At 34.5% G+C, this 26742-nt stretch overlaps 1 protein-coding gene across 6 annotated transcripts in view; it reads right to left on the bottom strand.

The window, feature by feature from the left end:
- Epha7 (EPH receptor A7) overlaps positions 1-15763 on the bottom strand; it is a 163909-nt gene extending 148146 nt beyond the window's left edge. For 5 of the 6 annotated variants that reach the window (XM_027928142.2, XM_027928143.3, XM_034636281.2 and 2 more), the window contains exons 1-3: positions 15652-15748; positions 11154-11218; positions 6921-7590 (exon numbers count right to left, since the gene is read on the bottom strand). In XM_027928142.2, coding sequence (XP_027783943.1) covers positions 6921-7590; positions 11154-11218; positions 15652-15748 — 832 coding nt within the window. Of the gene's footprint in view, positions 1-6920; positions 7591-11153; positions 11219-15651 lie in introns of all 6 variants that reach the window. The other variant, XM_027928144.3, reaches the window with a different exon arrangement.
- Between the last annotated feature and the right edge of the window lie 10979 nt (positions 15764-26742).

Here is a 26742-nt window from a genome sequence, read left to right as displayed (position 1 = left end):
CTACTGTGTTGTGTCGGTAGAACGCTTAAGTTTGGGGTGTCACAAAGCTTATATAGTGTAACAGGGAAGTACATATGAATAAAATGTAATACCATGTCATTATTGCCATGGGGAGAGGGTGGAGAATAACTATTCAAAAGGAAATATTATCAAACCGGGTATAAATAGCACTGAATTTGAAAGATCTAAATTTTTAACCTAAGCTACCCTGGTGGGTTTTGTCCGGAAACCACAACATAAGGTATGGATGTAGAAAATAATAAAGGCACGGTAAGACCCAGAAGATCAGTACTAACCATAACCACCAAAATACAGACAAGAAGTAACTGCAGAAGGCAGGAAAGCTTCTCCCAGGAAGCAGGATTTCAGTACGGTAAGTGATCATAAGAAGCAAGGAGTTAATTTGTTTTCCTGATTTTTAGAGGCCAAATATTAATTAATGTGGCACCCCAGAAATATCTACAAGTGGGCTTAAGGTAAAAGAAGGCCATTGACAGGTAGAGGAGAAAGGACTTGAAGGAAAATATGCAGCTGGGGTCAAGATGAAAGGATCTGAAAGCCAACCTAAAAAATAGTGAATTCAGTGGGCAATTAAGTGGCTGGCATTTTCTCAATAATAAAAGGACCTCATTTATATTGTGATTTACAAAGTATATTTTGACTGCCACTTAAAGAACTGGAATAGGAAAGAAAATGAAAAAGCAGATAAAATAGTTAGAATATTAGTTAAGACAGAGACAAAAATGTTGAAACAATAATGAAAGAAAATGTTCAGGTTAGTATCACTTATTTTCTAGATATTCTGAAATTATATTTTTACAAGTATCTGCAATAGATAAAACACTCCTCTACAAAAAAACAGGGTACAGGTTAAGGATTATGAAGCCAGAACACCTTGATTGAATAGCAGGATGCCACTCTGTGAGAGTCAGTACTTAACCCATCTTCAGTATGCTTTGGTTTCTTTACATTAAAAAAAAAAAAAAAAAAATTAGCCTGATGTGATGATGCACACCTGTAATGAGAGTGGTTTGGGAGCCCGAGGCAGGAGGATCTCAAATTCAAAGCCAGTCGTAGCAAAAGCAAAGTGCTAAGCAAATCAGTTAGAACCTGTCTCTAAATAAAATACATAATAGGTCTGGGGATGTGGCTCAGTGGCCCAGTGCCCCTGAATTTCATCCCCAGTACCAAAAAATAAAAAAGTTTACATACATCATACAGGTGATGTATGTAACCTATTATATACTATTGAGGTATTTTATTAATACTTCAATTAAAGTAATGCTTTATACTTGAATAATGATAATGCCTACAAAATGACTTAGTGACACCTGCCTCCAAGATTAAATTTATTAATACACGTGGAGGAGTTCAAATAGGACTTGCTATCTATTAATAACTAATGATCAAATGAATAAAATCTACCAAATGAATAAAATACTATCAAATGCTTTGAAATGCTAGCCTTTCATATTGTTTAAATTATGCTTGACATTTACTATGCTCCATTATCTGTTTTATACAGAAGCTAATATAATTTTGAAAACCCATACTTTGAAGGTATAATTCATCTTGTATTTGTATGAACTATCAGGTTATTTATAACTAAAAATTAAATTGTAAAAGATAAGAATTAATTTTCTCCATATTTTAAAATCTTTGAAAGAACAAAAGATCACTCACAATCCCACCCTCTCTAACATATTTATTGTTATATTTATTACCCATTTTTTTCTCTGGGTATATTATGCATGACTCTAAATATCAATAAATGCAGAAGTTTATTTTCTTTTTGTTGATATTATTAAAAAGACAATTCGAAATTCCTATCGTTGATAGGCAGCATTGATATTTTAAGAACTGAACTAAATTAATGTGATATACCTTAATTTCTAACATTTCAATTGTTTCCAATACTTGAAGATATGCACATTGCTGGAGAGAAAAAAAGCCTAGGTCAAAAGTTCTATTATTTAAATGTCTTCCTAAGTAAAATAACTGAGACAGATTATTGGTTCAAAGGATATTTAACTATTTCTGGTCTATAAGATACATACTCATTCACTCATTACTATGAGATTACTTAGCAAACTCCTTGTTGCATTATTAATAATAAGATAACAGCAGGTATTAATTGATTATTTGCTATGTCCCAGATACTATTCTTAGAGTTTTAACATGTATTATTTCATTAAATTCTGACATGAATGCTGTGAGGGAGGTACTATTTTTATTAGCCCCATTTTATACTTAAAGAAATTAAAGTTTAGAGAATTTGTCCTACTTTATGTACCTGGTAAGTTGTGGAGACCGAATTTTAAAACTCTATTTAAAAAACTCACATTCACCTTGTGGTTATCTTCCATTTCAGTATATGTTATTTAATTAAAGACTTGTTTGTTATCATAAAAACTGGTGTTATAATTTACATGTTGCTTGTCTATAAAAAATAAGAATGATTTTCCAAATATCTAATCAAGAAACAGGTTTTAAATATTGTTATGGCTATTAGGTTGAATGCAGGTTTTAATTTATAGAATTATAAATGCAATGTGTGCATAATTATACATTAAAATATTTGTAGAACTGCTAACTTATTAATGGAAAGTAATTAGTGACTATCAAGTAAAATCCTTAAACTGAAAATTATTCATCTATATGCATAAAATCACTAAAAAGGAAATTTCTGTACTTTACTTTTCAGAAAATTTAAAATTGAGCAATAAATAAGGTAAGTGAATCACATTTCTATGTTCTGGAATATGTGCATGAAACTACATTACATCCTTAACTTTTATAGTTAAATGATATATTTTATCATTTCATCAGAAAAAGCACATTTAAAATTGAAAAGAAGAAATTATGACAAGTAAAATAATTATTCCAGGCAAATTGGGCATTTAGTTACCCTACTGAAAATAATGTTTCATCAGTTGTTCAGTAACTAAGATATAACTGGAAAACTCCAGAGAAAATTTTAGGGTAGCAGTATAGTACAGTGGGGAAAAAAGACAAATTGACAATCAGGATTCTGAATTCTCATCTAATTATATTACTTATTAATGTCTCTGGGCTTTGATTCCTTCATATATTGAAAGAAAGAGAAAAACATAAAACTTTCCATCTCTTAATGATGTGATAAGGATTAAATGAGAAAATGAACATGTTTGTTCAGCATACACTGAATTTCTTACACAAATCCAAGTCATAATCCTGAGCTCCACACATCTCAAAACACCTTTCTAATTTTTAAGTTGAATAAAGTGATACAGAAATTATAAAATTTTAAAATATATTTCATTATACAATTTTATTAGTATTCTCAAAACTTTTTGTATATGTAAAACATAATAATGTGCTCTATATTTTTAAAGAATCACATTTTTAATCTAGGAAAATATATTGGCTAGTTTAAATAAACATTGCAACTTAAAAGTAAATTTTTCAAAATAAATTGTGACAATAAAAGCCTACTAACTGGAACTATATATGTTAAAAATTACTGTGAATATGTATTCTCATGAAAGCATTATATTTAAGAATTACAAGACCTGAGAAATAATTTGCTTTTAAAACTGAGTTATTTTTTCAAGCTCATGAAACAAAAATCATACCAACCGATCAAAATTGTTATCAGTTTTCATCCTTACTCATATTTCATATTATCCTCTTATCAAACATACAATGGGCTACCACATCAGGAAGTGCCCAGATAAACTTGCCTTTAAGTGACTAACCACCCTTGTTTGGCTAGGGACTCACCAGCATCCTCTCTCAAAACATTAGTTTTCCTCAATATGGTACTGGATTTGTTTTCAAACTCTTAACAGAATCATTGAAATGAAACAGGAGGAATATTATAAAGGCAGGCCTGGATTGAATCCAGAGACAAGCACTCTTACAGCAATGCACTGGAATTATGCCAGGGAGAGAAGTGCTTTTGCAAATGAACATGGTTCCATAGTTAAGTTTAAGGTATTTAATTCCTTTGTCAACATCACCACGTCTAAAAAATTAAGAAAGTTATGTCATAAACAATTTACCTGACTTACAGCAATTTACATATAAGAGACCATAGGAGGCATCTTGCCTTCTTTAATCATTTTTTTAAATAGACACTATTAATACCTAATTCCATCTTTTCCAAGGCAGGGTTCATGGAGATGGCAGTGGAATAATTTTAGTTTATTTGTTTAGGTACATCATATAACTTGCAATAATCTTGGTATTCAAAAGTGTTTTCAATGCTTAAAACTAAAACAATTAATTTTAACACTACCACTTTTAAAGAAATGGTTTTGCTCATTTGGAAGAAATTGGGAACTTTTATTTTAATAGTAAATATATCTGTTTATTGTGGTTAAAGCCTTTTTCTTATTAAATTTTCTACTTAAATGTATAGAACTCACACACTTCCTGATTGCTTTTTCTTGGAAAATAAATGTAGAACTCACTGGAATTAAATTGCACAAAATGAAACAAAAAATTACTATGATTTTCATTATAACATTTAAATTTTAAACCAGCAAGACCTTTGATGTTATTTCCTATTCTGTTCTTAAGCAAATTTAATTTTGTACTTCTATATGTATATCTGTTCTTTTCTTATTTTTCCATTTTTTAAATGTGAAAAACTTTTAAATTCTATTTCCACATCAAGTAAGATCTGCAAAATATTAAAACTGGCTGCTTTTACAACAAAAGTGTAGTAGTGTTCTTAAAATTTTGAAATAATTATTATCCTTGAAACCACCATCACTTTCAAGTAACTTCAAATGGGTCAATAAACCTTTCACTGAATGATTAGTACACTAGCAAGAATTTGTTCAGTGGAAATACTTTTATCCATACCCTGTGCAATAGCATTCTACCTCCTAATACTGATTTCTACATATGCTATAGGACCTGAAGGATTTTTCCACTAGATTAAAAATACTATCAGTGAGGGGCCAAGAAATAAGACAGTGAGAATTAGATTTGACTCCCTCAAGGGGTAGGAAAAGATTCTGCTAAGCTGTTCTACGAGACCTGAACCTACAACATCTCTATTTGCTTTGCTTAGAGTTCACTTTACATTGTCACATAAAGTACAAAAAATAACTGAGTTCTGAGCCACAGTACTTTCTATGTTTAGCAACCATCCTAATAAAGGATTTAACTCTTCAAACAGTATGGAAAATATATTTGCAGTTACTCTATCTAAAAATGTTTTATATTTCCTAGAGAAATATAATGTGAGCAATGTGTGTCCTTTCTGAATTTCAGGTAGCTAAAATAAGAAAAGAATAAAAAGAAACAGTTGAAATTAATTTTGATATTATGTTAAATTTAACTCAATGTATCTAAAATATGACTTAAGCTTGCAGTAAACATTTTTTAAAAATTACTAATGACATATCTTATATTCCTGTTTTGTAGTATGCCTTTGAAATCCAGTTTGTAATTCATATTTACAACACATCAGAATTCAGAGGAGCTACTTTCCAAAGTGCCAAGAGCTATATGTGACTGTTTGGGATATCACAGATTTAAATACATTTATAATTGTTATTTCTTCAGTTATTTCAGTAAAATAAAAAAATTTATAGGGAAACAACATGATTTTTATATGATATATGGGGCACAACATTGTTACATGTGAGGCATTTGACTTCAGCAATGAAAAAGAATATTCACTAGGAATCTTCTTAGAAACAATAGTGATTTTGCTGCTAAAAGCCCAGGCCCTAGAGTCAGAATGCCTTAACTTTGAATGTAAGGAAAGGCAAATATTACTAATATAATGCCAAGCAAGCTAGTTAACCCTTCTTAGAGAAAACTTTCTACATTCTACAATAGACATGATAATCATACCTACCTCATTAAGTAAGCTAATATGCAAAGCACAGAATACACTGTCTGAAAATAATGTTATCAAGCAAATTCAGTTATAATAGGTATGATTAGTTCTAGTCCCCTCTAAACTACCTCATAGGCTGCTGTTATAGGATTATAAAAATATACAAAATTTATTTTGGTGATGTATTATATATTATAAGTCATATGTGATATAAGTAATATAATTTTATAATAAGTTTTTTTAGGACCTACATGTAGAATAATATCAATATGGAAGGTTTACGTGGCATTGCTTTAAAATGAAAAATAATGACCAGTTGACCACATAATTCTATATAAGAGAAAAGCCTGTTTCACAAAGGAAAGAAAAAGATTTAGTAATTTATATGCTAGTATTGTCTAAAAATAAATAAAGAACATTCATCTGATAAACAGAGATAATTAAAACTTCACTTTGGTTCACTTTCACAAAAATGTCGCCCATTGTAACATGACTTTCAGAAGAGCACTCATTTTAACTTCTAGTCCAGTAAAGAAATACATCTTTGATAGAAGTAAATGCAGACTTATAAAGTGAAAAATAATGAGTTTTTATCAAAGTTATATTATTTATAATAAACATTTCTAAAGTTTGAAAAGATATTATTTTATGCCATGCCTATCTGTGGAGCTCTTGTTAGCAGTCCAGTTGAACTTCTATTTTTCACTCATTAAAAACAGGAGAAATCACATTTCATTAAATCCTTATTAATGTCACATTAATATTCCTAATTCTAGTCCACCTATCTGGTCTCCTATCTTAAGCCCCATAGCCAAAAGTGAAACTGTTGAGTTTCATATCAGGACAAATTAATTTTTTTTTTAACAAATATCATTGTCACCAATATTTACAACACATCATTAGTGCAGATACCACACCAGGCATTTGCTAAGTCCGATAGTGACTTTGTGTCAGATCTACTGAATTGAACAGATTATATAGAGCAGATTTATTTATTTGAATGATTATTATTATTACTTAAAATGTTTGACATCTGAAGTAGTAAAAAATTCAAAGAATCATAAGAGCACATATTACTTACGTTCACACATGTCCCCTTTTTGCTGGTAGCCCGCTTTGCAGATACATTTTCCAATGGGCACTAACCATTCTCCTTCTGCACTGCAGTGCATCCTGGGGGAGTTTTCCGCCTCTTCCTCTGCACTGCTGACACATGTCCCTCGAACCTCAACTAAAGAGGAAAATTCTGAACCAGTCACTGTATCTGGAAAGATAGCTAAGTTCTCAATAATGGACCAGCACTTCTTGTAGTATACTTTGACCGAAACCAAAGCTATGCAAGCACCTACATCCTGAAAGGCAAGATAGAATCCCTTTTTGGACAAAGGTCCAATCTCTCTCACCTCAGTATTAAGTTTCATCTTTCTTTCACCAAGGTCACCTTGGGTAAAACTTTCATCTGCAGCAATGGTGTCTATTTTTACATAGAGGTTTTCTCTTATAATCCTGCCAGTATCGTAGTCTGTTTCATAATAGTACAAATTAAAGGTTTCCTTGCAAGTTCCCAGTACTCCAGGAAGACTGTTACAATCCCTCAGAGTGAATTTCAATTCTACAAAAATCCTTTGTGCATTGCCTTTCGAAATCCAGTTAGTCCGCAGCCAATTGTTTTGGTTGGGCTCCATGACCTGGCACACCTGGTATGTTCTTATTGGAGTATAATTCTCATCCAAACCACTAATTTCTTCCCACTGTAAAAATTAAAAAAAAAAAAAAGGTCATCAGTTATTCAGAACAACAACAACAAAAAGATAACATGCTGCTTTTCAAAATGCATAGAAGAACTATATCCCAAATGTGGATCATTGAAAGTGTTATGTTGATTCCTATCTCAACAAACACTGCAAACCAGAGAAAAGAAGGATTTCCACTTCAGCTTGGAACATCACTTATGTTGCTTGCTTTGTTTGAACATACAATAAATATTTCATTTTGTTTAATATCTGTTTGCTAGTATATTAGCATTTCTTTTTGCATGTTTGCTTATGTCTGTATTCTCCACTGAGATTACAATTTTTATAGACTAAGACTCACAATTATTTAAATTACCATTTAAAGTATATACACTTGGATGCATGGCAGAATTTCTGAAAACTCAGTTGACATTTTAAGTGGCCATATTATATTACAACTTACAAATTACCTAAAAACATGGGGGAGAAAAATGCCAAGAGAAGTGAAATATAAACGTATTCAATGACATGTTATTTACAAGGTGAGATATATTACAATCTTTTCAAAATGAGCTATAAGGGAGTAGCATTTTACAGAGTTGTTTATATATTGAAGTACTGTTTTAATATTGTACATAAAGCCACATAACCATAAATAAATAGTTCCAAAAGTGATTCGTCTTTATAAAAATTGTTTTCAATAGACATGACAAATCAGCAAGTTGCACCTCATTTTGTAATATGCTTTCTGTCAGGAAACATCAGAAGTTTAAAAATGTCTATTCATATTCTGATACAATATATACTACAAACCAACCAAAATTATGTTTTCACCAAAAAACAAAAAGAACAGGCAGTTTAGTAACAATTTCAAAGATTGTTGAACCATATATAGTATTACCTAGTGCTCAACAGTAAAGAATTCATTTTATCTAATAGTCTTAAAAGCCTAGAATAAGAATAGTTTCTGTTATTTATTACTCTTATTGGGAAATTTTCTATTTTACATTTATGATACCTTAATACTGAAATGCACCTACTTGTATTAATTTCTGCAATCACACATGTCAAGTATAAAATTATAATAGTACGCAAGTCCAAAATCACTTAGGATGTACTATTTAAACTATTATTTCAAGAAAAGATGGGAAAATAATATAACAAGTATTTGATAATGAGTTTTATTTGTTAAACATGATTAGTGTATCAATTTAATTGCTCTATATAATATTATTATCTACTTTTAAAACTGTTCTTAGGAAATTAACAGAACTGACAAAATAGCAATACATTATAATCTATAAATTTCTTGTAATAGTTCTATAATATTAGCTACAATTTTATTGTGGCAGGCTAGTATCGCCAAAGGTCTTCATATATAGTAAAGATCCAATTTTCATACTGCACCTTCTTTAGCACAAATTTTGTTTGAGTAGTTAACAGTACTCACATTTTTTTCTTTGTTTCAGTTAGTTGCCTATACTCTGTTTGGCATTAAGCCAAATATACAAAATTTATAGATTTGGATGAGTAGAGTTTGGTCTCTTGATTAGATTAAATTTATCAAATGAAGTAAGATTAGTAATGTTAATCTACCAAAAAAAGAAAAATCCTCAAAGATAAGTTTACTCTTTTTGACAATTCCACAGTTTGCAGAAACTAAGGCTAACTTAAGAAGCAATATATTTCAAAAATTCCTGTATCTACCTCAAGAATATTTTTAATATATGCATGAAAAATTAACTTTATTTCATATGAGGCTCAATTAATTAAAATTTGCATTTAAATTGCTTTATTTCTGAGGAGAAATTTTCAAGAAAACTGTGATGTAAGTAACAAATAGAGAGACTACATAAATACATTTAAAGCAACTCTTGCTTTATAATCTAAAACTGCAGTCATTTCACAAATGACACTATTGGGAAAGGTGTCTTACTTTAGGCACTGCATTTTTATAGCATACTTGCAAAATATTTTTTTTCAAAACTTATGTGTTAATAACAATATTTTTCAATTTTTCTATTTAATCATTTGAATCAATCTGTGTCATACATGGAAAATATTGTCAATCTCATGTTCTAATAATATTTGTTGATTCTTACTGCCATATATGTTTAACTATTAGCCCAAGATTCTCTGGACTGATAAAATGCCCATTTGAGCCCAAGATAACATTGAAAGTCATATTATGATTTTGTGCATTACATGAGTGAAATACTACAATCATATAACAGTTTACTTCTCCTCAGGGAGAAAACTATGTTCTATCTTCATTTTGTTTTAATTGATGAATGGTAGAAAATATACTAAATCTGTTACTGGAAAGAAATGTGTTTCATTTTTAATCATTAATATCTTTCTTTTTTATTATGAATATTATTTTACTCAGGGAAACCACTTCACTTTCAGGAAAGTACTACATTCATACCTCAAACTCAGTGTACTTTTATATTAATCATGAAATATTTGTCACTTTTTCATAATTTATTGTGACTAGTAAAAATAACTGAAATATGATCTAAAGCAATCTCTCAAAAATTAATGTAATGAAAACTCTGAATGTTTTAGGCAGATTAAAATTGTCCACATTGTGCATTCTTAAAACTAAATTTCAGTTCAAGACTTATTGATTTTATGATATTGTTCTTCTACTAAAAAATCCCTTTCAGACTTTCATTCTTCTATTTGCAGTATCTAACAGTTTTTATATCCTTAGAATTCAAGCTGTTTTGATTCCAGATTTCCTCATGTGGTGAAGCAAACTTAAGTAACATTGTATGTTCTCCTTTCTCAGAGCACTTTGCCTTAATAAGGGATGAAGAATGTGCCCTATCCCACAATTAGAATTAGGACAGTAAACCATGGCTAGTAAACAAAATGTAAAAAATGTTTTTTCTAAATATATTAAAAATATTTAAAATGTCAACATTTTTAAGGTTTATTCCTGTTCTGATGGATTTTTATTGTTACATTTACTGTAGCAGACTTTTTACAGTAATATGTCATTCTGCCATCACTACAGATTAATAACAGCAGATATCATATGATATAAATATGGATAATTTTTACAGCAAATCTTATGCCTCAATGTTCAACATATTACGTTTTTAGTTACATTTTAGAGTATGTTATGAAAGATGGTGAAACTAATTTTTAAAAAGGATAAAAGATTACTTACTATTTTAAAGAATTACACACAACCTATCTGGTGATTATATTACAGAAGTAAAAAGCAACAACAACAACAACAAAAAAAGAAAGGTTTAAGTGAGTTTGTCAAGGGAATGTCCCCTGTAATTAGCTAGTATTTATAGCCTAGACTCTGAGGTATGATTCCACTCACAATAAGAACTCAAAAGCTTTGGTTATAGGGATATTTTTCCCCATTTCCCTAAGTTCTAAATATGTTTTATCTATTGAGAGAAATCAAGTCTCATAACACAACAAAACACTGAACAACATGTTTCAATTTAAAACACTTTAAATATAAGAACGTGAATAATTCCCCTGGGGAACAGAGAGAGATTTTGTTTCTTACTTTAAAGAATAAATGATGGTATTTTATGAGTAAAAGTACGTACCCCATTGGGTGGAGAGGAAATCCATTCCAACTCTGTTTGTTGTGCTTTAGAATCCAGCAGTAGTACTGAAAAAGAAAGTTTTATTTCCAAATGTTACATGAAAAATTTAAACATATCTGTAAGCATTTTAATATGAAATTTTTAATATGATTACCATTATATGATTTATGATATTCAGATAATTATTTCTATAAATGAATGATGGAAAGAACAGCTACTTTATAAAAGTATACTCTACTTTCTGAAGGAAAAAGGATAGTAAATACTAGTATATTATTTGGTATTCTTTAATTAAAAATATTAAAATAAATTTTAAGACATAAAAATTAACAGTAAAAAAATTGAAATGTGATACACTTACTGTACAGCAACTGCATGTTATAGTTTTATAAACCACTGAACCCTTCAGACTTTCTCAAATACAACAGCATGAATATAACAAGGTGTAATTCCCATATTACCCTTCAGTCAGTCACTAATTTATAATATTCTGCAAACTGTACTTCCTACTCTCTCCTGAGAATTGGAGTTTATTAAAAAAAGAAACTTTTCAGTGTTTTCTCTCTTCCCAAAATAACTTATACATACCAAAACTGTTAAGCAATATTACAAGAAAAACAAATTGACTAATATCTACAAGGCATATTTTTTAGTTAATCAAACATCAGCTTGGAGTACTTTTTTAGATTTCTGAATATTTCAATTAGCAAATTCTCAAAATGGTATATCTAAACTCTGAACTGACTTCTAAAACCAGTTGTATTCCACTTTTTCCTATCAAAAGGCATAGAGCAATTAATTTAATATTTGTAAAAGCATAATAAATATTGTGAGTAGAATTCATAGTATAATGCATTAGAATGTTATACATTGATACACATCATATTTCCAATTTGATAATTTTATTGCATTTTGGTCAGTTACTCTTATAAAGACAACTCTTTGGATCAAACTGGATTCAGAGTTACATAAGTTAATGGATTTAAAAATATTTATCTGACTACTGTATTTTGGCAAATTCATTAATTTGGTCAGAAATCATATGAACATATGTTTTGGGGTATGTAAATATACTTAACGTTAACCCTAGCAAAATGTTAAAATTTTGACTTAAAAATATGTAGTTGAATGAGCTTTTTAAATACTGAACAATTCTCAATCACTAGAGGGAAAGTGTGTACTACTTGAAAGGTAATGAAAACGTGTTGAGAAAACAAAGGAGCCCTTGATTATGTGTTCAACTGCTTCACACACGTCAAAGTTATTTCCTGTAACTGAAGATAAGACATAGAGACATCAGTTTTTGTTTCAGTGTTTTACACTTAAGACTGTCAGGGAGTCTATGTCTCAAAAAAAAAAAAAAAAAAAACCCTTAACCACAAACATTCGACTTCCTTTCAATTAGGAAACACTCACACACTTAGAACATATCAATCTGTATTTCCATTTGTCACCATTAACAAATCGTTGGATTAGTGAATTTAAGTGAAAAGTAAATTTTAAAGTTTATTTGTACCCTCAGCAAGAGAAATAAAGCACAAGGAAACTGTGGGTTCCTGATATCTTCTTTTGAAACTGTTTGTTTCCGCACTAACAATAGACAACTGGATTCAAAATCCAGGTGACCTTCTCGGGTGGTTTGGGGGAATGAAATTAACATTGCGATTATCCTTTACTGCCATAGCCATTTCATCACCCCTCAGATCAGCCCACTGGTGGGAGCAAAGGGCCACAGTAGGGTGGTGATGACAAACAAGAGAGCAACCAACATATCAAAACAAAACAACAACAAAAAAAATCGACCACAGAGCTTTTAATCAGAAGCAGCTCTCAAGTGATCGGTATATCACTTCCCCGGGTCCACTCTCAGGATAAACCCCAAGTGCGTGCTTTATCCTTTCTGTTGGGAGTACCAAGAGCTATCCTCCCTTATCTCCACGAAGGCGCATCCCCGCAGCCGATCCGGACGCGGGACACAGGTTCAGGGCTGACTAGCTCCCCAACCTGCCCCGCGGGCCGGCGTGGGTGGGTGCACGGAAGCTAGAAGCAAGCGCGCCGGGACCCAGCCAGTCCAGGGCTGCGCGCGGGCAGCGGTGGCTTGCCGGGGGCGGGGCGGGGCCGTTGGCGGGGCGGGGCGGGGGCTCGAGACCGGCGCGCCAGCCGCGCCAAGCATCCATTAGGCTTTCGCCAGACCTGGGCACTCCAGGGAGCCGGTGGCGCCCTTGCTCCAGGAAGAGCCGGGAGCAGGAGAGACGCTTTCGGGAAGCGTCTCCTCTGAGGGAACAGTGGCGGCTACATTTACAGAAAAGAAAAGCAGCAGCTGCACTTAGCTTCCAGGCGTCAGACTGACTTATACCCGCCCTTCCAGTAGCGGGAAGGGAAACTGACCTCCGCGAGAGAAAGTGCGTGGGGAGAGTAGAGGCAGGGGGGTCCCTTTTATTCTTCCAGCCACTTCGAACCATCCTAGAGACTGAATATTTGCTCGAGGCGCTCATGGCGCTTACCCCTGTGTGCCACGACGCCGCGGGCCACCTTGAAGCTAGTTCGCTCCCAGAACGCCAGCTCTTGATCACCACTGAGCACGGGGAGCTTAGACAGAGAAGTCGGGCGCACTTGCCGACCACCCACCATAGAGCAATCCCCTCCACCGGTCTTAAACATCTCACTCCTGCATTTAGAAAATGCAGGCTCCTAAACATCTCACTCCTGCATTTAGAAAATGCAGGCTCCTAGAATCAGAATCCACTCCACGTAATTTGCACCCAGAAGAGCCAAGCGAGCGAGACATTCTGGCTGCAGGAACCTCTCCCCCTAGTGATGCAGTTATTTATAGCTCAAACTCCTGCTGGAGTCTGTGTGTGCTCGCGCGCTGGTCTTTGCCGCGGCGGTGTAAACTTTTCCTCCGGTCCCGCTACTCAGAAGGAATCACGACAAGAAGACAGGGCTTCATGTTTCTGATCACTAATGTTAAAAGAATCCAAATGTGGATTTTAGTATGTATGGTTGTATTATTATTTGTATTAGAGGTCGGTCCCTTTGCAAACACATAACCATTAGCTCAGAGGCAAGGTTTTCTCTCAATGGATTCAGCGCCAACAGAGAATGCAGATGTGCAGACTGGGGTCACAAGGTCAGGCTATTTGAAAGAGTAGAATATGGCACTGGGTTGGGGGGGTGTTCAATGAACGAAGAGGAGTGCACGAAGAAAATAAAAAAGCAGCACCAAATCACTCAGTTTTCAGGAATAGAAATAGCGAGGACCCATACTACTCCCCTTCTTTATTACCACCATGACCTAAATCCAACAGATTCTTGCACTTCACACTTCAGAAACAAGACTAGTTCGCTAGCCTTGTTATTCGTATTTTGCTTAAAATACACACACACACACACACACACACACACACACACACACATGGATATGGCCTGGAAGATGGGGTTGGGGGTTGTGACACTGATCAGAAGCAAGACACTTCCATTGACAGGATTTATTTTTCCTCAGCTCCAACTACAGGCACCGAAAGGTATTTTACCTTTTGTCAATGGTTCAAAGACGAAGGAAAAATAAAAATAATAACTATACACAGGCGTGTCTAGCTGGCCAAATGAAACCTGATCTTCCCACAAGAACTAACCCTAGATCTTCCTCAAGGTTTGGCCACTTGTACTGCAGGACTCTGGGTCAAATGATTGGAGACTTCTAATCACCCAGCGGCATCTCATCACAAATTGCACAGCTCCAGCCCAACCCCTGCATCCCATCCCTACAGTGCCCGCTGGGCTGCCGCTGCCCTACGGTCGCTGGGCCCCGCGCGCTTAGCGCCCTGAATGGAGACATCCCCGCCCGCCGGGTGCGGGGCGCACGCGCCCCGCTTCACCTTCTAGGCGTTATTGTTCCGCGCCGGCGGCCGAGCGCCAACCGCAGGCCCGCGCCGCCTCCACCGACGCAGTGAGCACTTCATTAGTAACGCGAATGTTCGGAGCTCACAAAAGTCTCAGGCACTCTGGGAAGGCTCCAGGCTCCCGCCGCTCGCTGGAGGGCTGGTGGGAACGCTAGGAGCTGCGCTCCTCAGTCTCCAACCCAACTCTGGCCGCAGCTCCCACAGGAGGTGACACAGTGAGAAGGGAGAGGAGGAAAGGGGTGAAAGGAGAGATGTGAACCGCCCGAGGTCCTAGGGAATGAGCTCACCGGCCGTCCCTTTCACCCCACCCCTGCACCCTCCAAAGCCGCTTCTGCCCTCCGGACTGCCAGCGCTTGAAATCTCGCTCCCACCGGATAGACGGCCCCGGGCACGGGGCTGCAGGAGGTTCCAGCAATCATGGCTAGCTGCCTGCCAGTCCTCCAGGAGCTGCCTGAGCGGTGAGGGGGCGGAGAGCCGGCGGGGGAGGGTCGACCGGCGCCGGAGGCGCGGCCGGCAGCGCCGCGGACGAGCCGGCTCGTGCAGGTAGACAGCTAAATAAATAAGTCAGAACAAACTTTGCTTTCCCATCGCCTTACCTTCCTTCGCAGCCTGCGCCTCCCCCGTGTGTGCAAAGCGGAGCAGCCAGATGTAGCATAAAATAATCCATGAAGGGTACCGAGTTTGAAAAACCATGGTGCATGAGCAGGTTTTATTTTAGGTTTCAGTTATCTTGAGTCGCAGCTTTTTAAAATGCTGTTTACTCCGAAGTGGGTTTCTATTATTATTACTGCGCTCCTTGCATCGATTCCCCTTCTCGGTCCCAGGCCGGCTGCTCCACGTTTAGATTTTTTTATTTCCCCCCCTCCTGTTCGTTCGCACCGTGTTTGCTGCCTGCAAGTCTCCGACTGCAGACCGGCCGCTTGCTCCACACTCCAATAATATCAATTAGGGGGGAGAGGGCGGGGCTCCGATCCGAGAGCCTCCGCCACTCTGACTGAGTGGCAAGCACAGCCGGCCTGCCAGGAGGCGATTCCCAGGGCCGAGGGGCGGGTCCCAGCGAAACGGCAGCCTCAACCTCGGGGGCGGAGTCCGAAGCACGAGCCAATCGGCGCAGAGCGGAATCAGGTTGCGGGTCCAGGATTCCCTCCAGGTTCTGGCTCTGCTCGCACTGGATGCTCGGAAAGGGAGGATGAGGATGGCAGCCGACTGGTGTGCGGCTGTGGGCGCTATGCTTTTAGCAACAGCAGCTTTTTGTGAAGCCGAATAAGTCGAAAATAAGGCTCCCAATTTACAATCCTGTCCATAGCTCTGCTCCTCGTGGTTCTTTAGAAACCAGACGCAAAGCCAGCCATCTCTCAGCTGCCAAGCGTGCAGCCCGGACAGTGAAATGAGCTGTGCCTTTAAATAAAGTGTCTTTTACTTTTTTGTTCCAACCTCCGCGAGTCGGGTAACTTTGGTTTTTGCCATTTTTGAAAAGTTTAGATTTTTCTTTTTCTGTTACTTCAAGGGCAGTCAACTTGGGGCACGATTCCCCCCCCCCAACACACACACACACACACACACACACACACACACAATCCCTGGAAGACTAAAAGTACCCAAATATATTATGTTTAAACAGTGTTTTCAAGAGTTTGCAACAACCCTTGGCAAAAGAAACAGGCATAGAGAAAGGAAGTCTTTTGTTTTAAGCTTCCCTTCATCTCCGCCCTATCATTTCACAATAGTTGGTTGACTGAAGTGGGACATTAAGAAGGAACCTTCACAGAATTCTGTATCATTTTTCTTACATCTTTATCATTTTCTGAGGTTTTTCTTGGATTCTTCCACTTTGATCATTTCCCATTTCGCTGCAAAAATTATTCTTAATTTTAAAGAAAGCTGCCATGTATCAAATCCATAAAGCCAGACCTTGATTTTTCTCAAATATTTACTGTTTTCCGTAATTATGCTATAATTATTCTATGAGTATGTTTCAAAAGAAAACTGAGAATAAAAATGTAACCATTTCCAGTTGAATTCATCCAACCCGAACAGAAAGGATAACTGCCTAGAGAAATCTGTTTTCCATTATACAGTTTTGGACACTTTGCATTCAAGAGGTGGGTAATATAATAAGAGAAAGAACTTTAAAACTTTAATTGCCAAATCATCAGTTTTAAAAGTCATAGAGTAATTTGATCATATGTTTAAGTTGAGCATCTTTTTATTTCTTATTCTATACTTCTTCCTTTAAAAAAATTCTCATTCATTCATTATTTACCTTTATTTCTGAAGACACAAAGTTTGATCCTGTCTAAGACTCCAAACTCTTTCTATCTGACTTATTTACAAACATAAACTAAATTGGGTTATTTTTGGTATGTATACTTAAGATTTCTCAGGAATTACAGTACCCTGACTTTTTTTTTAATGGTAAATCGTCTCTGTAGTTGTTAGTTGCCTACTAAATTACACAGAGGAGAGAAATAAAATTTCCTCTCTAACCTCTTTGAGTCTGTACTTTATTTTTTAAATGTTACATGTTCCTAGCCATTACACCTAGTAAATATTTTAGAAAATATAATAAAAGCATCTCAAGTGCCTTTTGAAAGATGCATAGAAAATGTAAACCACATAATAGATTAATCTTGAAAACAGACAAAACAATATAGGTATAGCACACTTGTTAGAAGATGAAGCACAAATATACCCAAATAGTGTCAAAATTATAAGGTAAAACATTAGAGTTAAAAACATAGATTTCCATGCATAGATTTTAAAATGCACAGAACCACGAACTCCCAAATATTAAACCACTTCTAATCGTCAAAATAAATTCTCCAGGACTTGAGCACTTCCCCTGGGGTCTCATCCCCACTTCTTAAAGTGACACTAAGGTAGCCTTTAAAGTTTAAAATATTCCTTTTATCTATTGAATGACTAATACTCAGTGATGTGAATACAAATACTCTTCCATTAAAATCAGAAAACAAGTAATATTTTTTTCTTCTCTGATGATTATGAGTGGTATAGGGAGTCTCCTTATTGCTTCCCCTCTCTGTCAGACATAGGGGCATGTGCAGACCCAATTTTATTTTTAGAGACAAGAAGCTTCTCATTAACTATACATGTGCCAGGCTGCTGACTGTTCTCCCTGCAGAACTGTACAATAATATGCAGTTTTACATTTACCAAACACCTTTCTTTTGTAGTGTATCAGCATATTGATAAGGAAGTCACAGCATTTGATTAAAAAATGACAGTCAAGAAGAGATTGTGTATTATACAATATTATGCAACATATGTTTTAATGTACAAACATATACTGTATTTGATTAGCAGTAAAGCATATAAATCTATTTCTACATAAAGCCACTGAAGTAAAAAAAATAGCAAAATTGTTTCAGATTTTAAAGTAACAATGGTGAATTTCTCAAATCAATTGGAAAAAAACTTTATTTAGCTTGATATATATTTTATGCATAATATTTCTAGAACAAATTTGAGAAAAGTAAAGTGTGTATAGGTTTAAGTTGAATTAAAAAATAATCAGTTTTCTTGAGTGGTACCAAATGATGTAAATAACCAACACAAGTGAGATAAACCATAAATTCTGAAAACAGGTTTCAGTCTTTATGTATTCATTGTACAATGCAATTCAAAAAGTCAACATGCACTTAGCAAATTTTAAATGAATGAAAAAAGAGTCTAAAACTAAAATATTTGTATGTATATCTCCTCCTTTGTAACATCTATCATAAAATGCATTGGAATGAAAAAAAAAAAATACCTGTCTTCTGATGCAAGGAGTATACTTCCAATTTTTATATCCTTTGCGTTATACAGTTACTACTAATTACACATAAATGTACATTTGTGAAAATAAATTGGTAAATTCAAGATATCCCTCCCAAATGAAGGTACAGCTGCTATTTTCTTTTAACTTATTATAATAACACTAATATTCAGCATACTAGTACCTCTAGGAAATATCCTCTGATTTTATCACAGAAATAGTTATTTAGAAGTAAATTATAATAACTTCAGGGAGTAAGTTCTATGAATTTTCAAATAAAAGAACAGGCTGTATGTGTGTGTGTGTGTGTGTGTGTGTGTGTGTGTGTGTAGTAATGTTCTTTTACAGGGTAAAGAAACAACTGGAGATTTCAGCAAGTTACAAATCCAAGGCTCTTAAAGTAAACAGTTAACAACAACAACAATGAAACCAAAGGGCTGTTTCTCAACCTACTACTTTGGTATTTTCTGTCTAAATACATTTATAAATGTATTTACAATGTGAAAATGCAAGTTCATCACAGAAAAAGGGGTAATTTAAACTGAATTACGAAAAGTACTATGTAGAATAAACTAATTATAAACAGAAAAGAAACATTATGTCTCAGTTAATAGATATTATATAAAATTGGGTTCTCTACTTGTGAATTCAGTCAACATGTAAGCAATCTTTCCACTGTGCAGAAAAATCATTTACATATTTACATTAGCATGATTTATGTACTGTATATAAAATATTTATTTGCAGTCTAATGTAAGAATTGTATAAAAGCTAAACTCAAAGATATAGTAATAATTTCACTTATTTTTCTCAGCTTCAGATTTAGCTAATAGTACAGGAAATCAGGAATCAAATAAAAAAAGTCATGACCGTATTTTGTGTCCTTATGAAATTCCACTTACTTTTGTAAGGTCAGATATGTGGGAAAAAGATCAGAATATTATTATCATAACTGTTCAACTGCAATTGTTTGGGTTGATTTAAGATAGCTTAAACAACTAAAAGTATTATCTTGATAAAAATTGTAAGAATTCCCTTCAAATTTCCTTTCAAATTTTCTGATCACTTAAAATATCAAGTGTTGACTCAAATGAATTTTATTATTGGATTGATATTAAAAGACATGAAAATGACGGGGGAAATGTGGCACAAAATACTCAAAATCACTTAACTTAAATTTACTATTCTTAATAATTTCTTTTTTCAAATTTGATTTTGCCTGAGAAGGTCCTTTGTTTCCAGTACCTGCACTAATTTTTCCATAAATTGTCAGTGCTTATAAGAAGACCTGGCTTAAATTATTCAAATCACTTCTACATGCTTTCAAGTTTTCTAGTCTTTCCATTTTTCAATTCTTAATCCAGTGGTATTTTAGGTGTCAAGAGATCTGTGATGATTCAGTGACCACCAGGGGGCACCAGACTTCTGGGTGGCCCAGCCAATCAAGAGCATACTAAATAAGGGTGAGCTAATTATGGAATTGTGTATCTGTGCATACATGTATATGTATGTACATATTGTGAATATATAATATTTAATCTCATTGGCCCTTTTGAGTTTCTTATCCTCTCTGTATTTATGCCCACCTGTTAAAACTGTATGAAAATTATGATATAACTACTATGTTCTAGAGGCTAAAACCTGAATGAGCTCAAAGGCACCTACAAAGGTAAAATATATTTCAGAAAAGTTCTTTTGAATTTCTTAAGTAAATATACGAAGAATTCTGAGTTTCCAGATAGATCTCAGCTATTATCTTCCTCTCGACCTACTTATCCCAAAGTATTTTACCCTGGAAACAGGGTCATACAGGTTTGGAGCTAGCTCTGGGACTGGTCCATTCAGAGAATCCAGAGTTTTTACACATTCTCTGAATTTCCCATAACTCTCTATCTTGAGGAATATTTTAGAGACCACTTCTCATCCTAGTCTTCTGATCTAATTAATACTAAAACTTAAATTATGTCAAATCGTCTGAATAATCTCAAAGCATTTCACAAGTCCAAACAATAAGGGTTTCTATATATCATACTAATGTAGAAGTATTTGTGTTATGGAGAAATAAATGCATTAATGGTCTCCCCTGCTTGGGAAATTTTAAAGCTACTGCATCATCTCCAGGGAATAATTCTATATAGTGCCAAAGATGGTGCCTCATAACAGCTTTTGACTTGACATGTAGTTGTTCTTTCTGAAGAAAGTAGACAAATTTGTTTAGGAGACAAGGACCTCCCTAGGAATAGAGAACCCTGATCCAATCCCACTTGAGTTTCAACAATATTATAACCTCCAGAAGATTAGGGTGGTTCTCTAAAATTAGGGCGGGCTGAGACTGATGAACACTCGAAGAAGTGCTCATTCTCGGGAAAGAAAATTCTGAGCTTAAGTTTCATTGGATGACGACATGTGCCTAAGACTTAAAGGCCCTTTAAACCCAGCAACCCAGCCATGGTCTTTGTGCTGATTATGTAAATATGAATGAAAAGAAATGTCTGTACTGTTTTTGTTCAAATGTGGAATGGCATTACAATGGGGAGGGACCTACCAAATAAGATATCCTTCTGGTAATATTGTGTAAAGGCAATTTTCAAAAGTTATACAGTATGACAGGGATCAAAAGTAGAAAGTTAGTACTACACTGAAGATATGAAATCTTATCCCTTTGCACTGAGTATGCTCCCCAGGTTTCTTAGACAATTAAGGAGAGGAATAAAACCTCAGAAGAAAGATGCTAAGTTTTCCCAAATTTGGACAAGCCAACTTTAAAAATATGAGTAACTGTATTTTTCCTGAATGATGTGAGTCAATCATTTACAAATTCAGAATCTGAAGAACCTAATATTTCAGAAGGAGACTACTGACCTCAATTTGAAAATAGGGCTTTCAAGCATTTACTAAGTGTTTAAAAAGTCACTGGGCATATCAGCAGATAAATAAAGCATACCCTTTACTCAAGAGACATAACACCTATCAGGTTGTTTTTGTGACCAACGTTTCCTTTTAGAAACAGGAAGCAAAAACAGGTAATCTGCCAGTTCTTCTGTGTGTTGATTTTGATATTATCAACAGTGATAATATCTTCTTAATCACTCTATTGACCATAAGTCACAAGATGATTTAGTGTACATTCTAGATTTTGTCATCTGGCTTATCTAAAGTTGTTATCTTTTCCCCTCTTTATACTCAGATCACAGAGAAAATTCGTGAAAATTTTCAATCCATCTCATATTCTCTGAGGTCATTATTATCATTGTTGGATTTCATAGGTATCTTACAGAAAAAGCAACAGAAGTAACGTGGCACATTCTCTGGCTAATTTTAGATTGATGAAATGACTGAGTTCAATCTCCTTTTAATTATTTTAATATTTACCAGTCACTCTTTCAGCAATTGTTTAACAGGAAGGTTTTGGTGGCAAAGTCTATAAAATTTAAGACATGACAAACGTAGCAGAAATTTGCCTCCTTTAAGGATAGATGATAACCATAAAAGACATTTATTGATCCCACAAGTACAATGTAAGGAGAAACCATGTTGTATTCCAATGAAGAAGGACAGGACCTCCTAGGAGAGTTTTCTTGGATTTCAATTTGGATTTAATTTTTCTTTACTCATCACATCTCTCTCTTTAACAATTTGTAGTATATTTGCATATCCCTTTGAGTTAAACTTTGGAAAGTGCAATTATTTTCCTAGTTTGAAAAGTTATAATAAATGCATATTTTAGGTGATTTTTGGAAAATGCCTTGAATCATCATATTTGAAAAAATCATACTTGTGTCCATTTTATATAACTAATTGTTATGACTCAATCACTTAAACTTATTCTCAAGGGTATAAGACAAGGTTGTAAAGAAATATTTGAATGACAAGTAAAGAAGTAACAAGCTTAAAATCAATGCTAGAAGTCTGCTTATTCAAATACCTCAAAATATGAAAAATGTTAACAAAAAATGTTCTATTCAGCTTTTTAATTTTTTTATCAACTTTAATCCTTAAAAATTCATTTTAATCAGAAAATTAAAGCATTAATTATAGTATTGGACACATATTGTAAAGAGATATTTAAAATTCTAAATAAAACATTAGTGAGATAGTGTACTTTTTGTATAGTTTACAAAATGCATTATAATGCATTGTTTATATTTTCTAGATTTCATGAAATATTTTCTCTAATAATACTATTAATTCAAAATGTATTCATTTCAGAGTTCACCATTATAAGGTATTTATTCCAGTGTTAAATGTAAGTGCTTATCATGTCATAATTTACTTCTTTAAACATATCTGATTTGAATCTCAAACATAGATCCAAGAATATTTACCTAACCGTATATCCATGCCATGTATTGTTTCCAAAGGACTACATGATTCATAGACTTTGTATATTTCTGTGCACCCATTAGATGAAAAATGGTTTACATCTTATTCCTATCCAAATTAAGCCTAGCTTTAGGAAGGCAGCTTTCAAGGAACATGTGGTACATACCTCCTCAAAGAACAAGTGTTTAGTTCTCAAATCAAGGTCTCCATTAGGTTTTTCCAAATCCTATTTTCAAGTTTCTATTTTAGGTCCATCCTCACAGATGAATTTCCAATTACCCACATCCTTTTAATGGTAACCTTGTCAGGATATTAGTTGTATGCTTTTGGCCTTGCTACTTGTTAATAAACCCTCTTGGTGTGAACTGCCTGCCATCTACCGGGTGTCAACTGCTCTTCAATGCCTGACTTTTCCTGCCATCTATTGACAATTATTGCCATTTTTTTCCGTCTGAATTTATCTGAGTCCACCATTTTCATTCAGTACCATTTTTTTTTCAAGTCAAAATATATATTGGGCAATATACCACCCACCTTTCTCAGCTACTTTGATTACACATAGATCTGGGTATTTTCCTTAGCAAGCCTTCATATATTTCATTCCAGGCCTGACCTCTTCTACTCTATTCCATTCTTCTATATTTGGCCAACAATGCCCCTTCCACATCATAAGTTACCAGACAATTATTAACATGAGATTTTAGAACAACACAATATAGGTTACATGTAGTTTCTGTAGCTTTAGAGCATCACGTTGCAGTCACCATACTATAGTAGAAAAATGGTTTTAGAATTAAGTCAACCTTTTTTCCTCCCTTCATTTCTTTCTTCATTCTTTTCTTATTTTAATTCCTTCCTTTCCTCAGTTCATCAACTTTATGAAAACTTTCTGCTATGTTTGGGCTAGGTACAGATATGCAAATTGCATAAGAAATATTTTCCCTTTTGTTCCTCAAAACATACTTATTTTAGTATGCGGCAGAAATATATGCAATTAACAGGTACTGCTTTTTAAGTGAGATAGGTGCTTAGATAAGTATATTCAGAACAATAAATCAGACTACAAAGAACATCCTTGGTTGGCATTTTATACTGACATTGGGCTGCAAATAATAGCAAGTCAGACAAAGGCTATGGGGAAAGAAGATCTCAGATAGCATGATAATTTGTAAAGTGCACAATGGGGAGGATGTAAGTTACACTTTTTTGAGGAAACAGAAGCTACCTTAGGCATTTTAAGCTGAAGGAATTTAATTTGAATTATAAGATGCTCACAAAACTTTGTAAAAGTTCTTATATTAGTTATATACAACTGCATAACAAATTAGCCCCAAACTTAGGGTGCTTAACACAACCAGCATGTTTTAATCTCATGGTTTCTGTGGGCCAGGCATCTAGTACAACTTAGCTGGGTTCTCAGGCTCAGGGTCCCCCAAAGGTTAAAACCATGGTGTCAGTCTGGACTTTGGTCACCTTAAAGTTTAAGGGTGGTTTTGCTTCTTAACACATCCATAACTGTTAGGTCTCAGAAGATTCACTTCTGAGATCACTCAAAGTGACAGGCATCATTTTCTAAGTGGCTGCTAACTGAACTTCAAAAAATTATTTTCTATATATTAGTAACTCAGAAATTTAGGTATAAAATGCAGCACTTGAATTTAAAATCCATTATCTATCCCCTAAATGCCAAATGAGTCTGTTAACCCTCCCCGCCTGGGGTACTGCCCATGCAGCCAGAGTAGAAGGCATTGTTCCTGTTCTGGAGCACTCCAGTGGCTCCCATCTCACCTGGCGGTGAATGTCAAGTTCATTAACAGCTTACATAGTCTCACTAAGCTGTCAACCCTTCCCCTGATCCATTTTGCCCATTCTCTCCTTTTTTCATCACTTTTCAGCTCTTCTAATAAAACAGTCCTACGTCTACCTCAGGACTTCTGAATTCCTTTCACCAGATATGTAATTCCTCTAGACATTTGCATAGATAATTCCTTAGATTTCACCATAATCCCCAAATGCTCAATCCTGAATGCCATAATCCTGAAAGATCAAAATCCCTTAAGTCTAAAATTTCTGAAGTCTAAAATCCCCAAAGCATAAATCCTAAAAATGGAATCCTGAAAAAAAATTAATTTAAAAATTATTTAAAGGACATTTATTTCCACCTTTAAAAGGATTTATTTGAAAAACATAAAAACATGACAGAACACTTTATAAATCACTTTATACAATAAAATAGGCAAAATTAAAATACATGTATTCAGAAAGATAAACACTCAGGTGAATCCCATATTGTAACAGCTATGAGCAAATATACCTTATTCATTAAAAAAGGCCAAAAAGAGAAATATATAAATACATACCACTGTGATTGATTTTGAGTATACGCAGCTTTATAACTGTGGTTATCAGAAATACTGTATAGCCAAAGAGAATTTTCTTTTGAAAATTCTAGGTCCTTCAAAAACTGTAATGGGTCATGACTGCAAATGTTGTCACCCAAGGAACAGAGATGTTAAGCAAGTTTATCTCGCATGAATGCAGGTATACAAAGAAGAATCTCTTCATTTACTGAGGAAGTTTCTACATTTTACATACATGCACGATACTTACACATAAGATCAACCTTGTGATAATGCACTCTTCACAGAGTCAAATTTCCAAAAAAAGCATCAAGTGAATTAGAGCTCTCTAAAAGCTAGCAAAGTCATACCTCCAGTATTAGACATGATGTGATTATGAAATATGCAGCATAGTGAATTGTAAAAATACAATGCTAACAATTTAAAGTAGTGGGAAAAAAACTATAAAGAAAATTCAATGAATAAAATTGTATATTACAATGACAGATGGTGAGTAATTGCTTAAAGGGAGTCCATAAGAGCTGGCCAACTTTTATACTCACTAGCTATGTTTTGAAATCTTGCATACCATGGAAGAGTGGTTTTTATCTTTTAGGGCATGGCTCACCTCGTAGTATATGTTCACACTCATTTTTAATCTGGAGGCTCCCCTGCCCCATCCTCAGAGATTCACTAATCTCTTCAGGAAACAACCTTACAGACACACTGAAGTGCCAAGGTTTCTAGTATTCACTCCGCCTAACATGATGTAACTATTCTCCAAACAACTGAAAATGCACCAGTCCCTTCTCAAGAATTTATCTTCCTACGCTTGTTTTTAGTTTGGATTTTGCTTTGTTTTGTTTTCCTATGAGAACTGTATTTTGAGGGATTTCAGCTTTCAGGATTTCAACATTTGGGATTTTAATCTTTTAAGATTGTGATTCGGGGGATTTTAGACAGAGATTTTATACTTTAGGAAGTTTGATCTTTCAGCAGTTATGACTTTTGGCATTGTGTTTTTCAGGCTTCTGATTGGTACCATCATTTGTGACATTGTCACCTCTTTCAGTTCTACTGGATTGTCTCTTCCAGCAAAAGTTGTACTTGGACTTCTCTGTTCCTTTTTTTTTTTTTTTTTTCACAGATATTATAGCCACTCAATACATCATACCTTCACTTACTACGTTCATTGTCTCTCTAAACTTGAATGTGAGACTTAAATGAGTATAGGGGATTTTAAAATC

The sequence above is a fragment of the Marmota flaviventris genome, chromosome 6 (assembly GCF_047511675.1).
Source record: "Marmota flaviventris isolate mMarFla1 chromosome 6, mMarFla1.hap1, whole genome shotgun sequence".
In the NCBI taxonomy this organism is placed as follows: domain Eukaryota; kingdom Metazoa; phylum Chordata; class Mammalia; order Rodentia; family Sciuridae; genus Marmota; species Marmota flaviventris.
The sequence above is the reverse complement of the archived record's forward strand: the minus strand, read 5'-3'. Positions and strand labels throughout refer to the sequence as shown.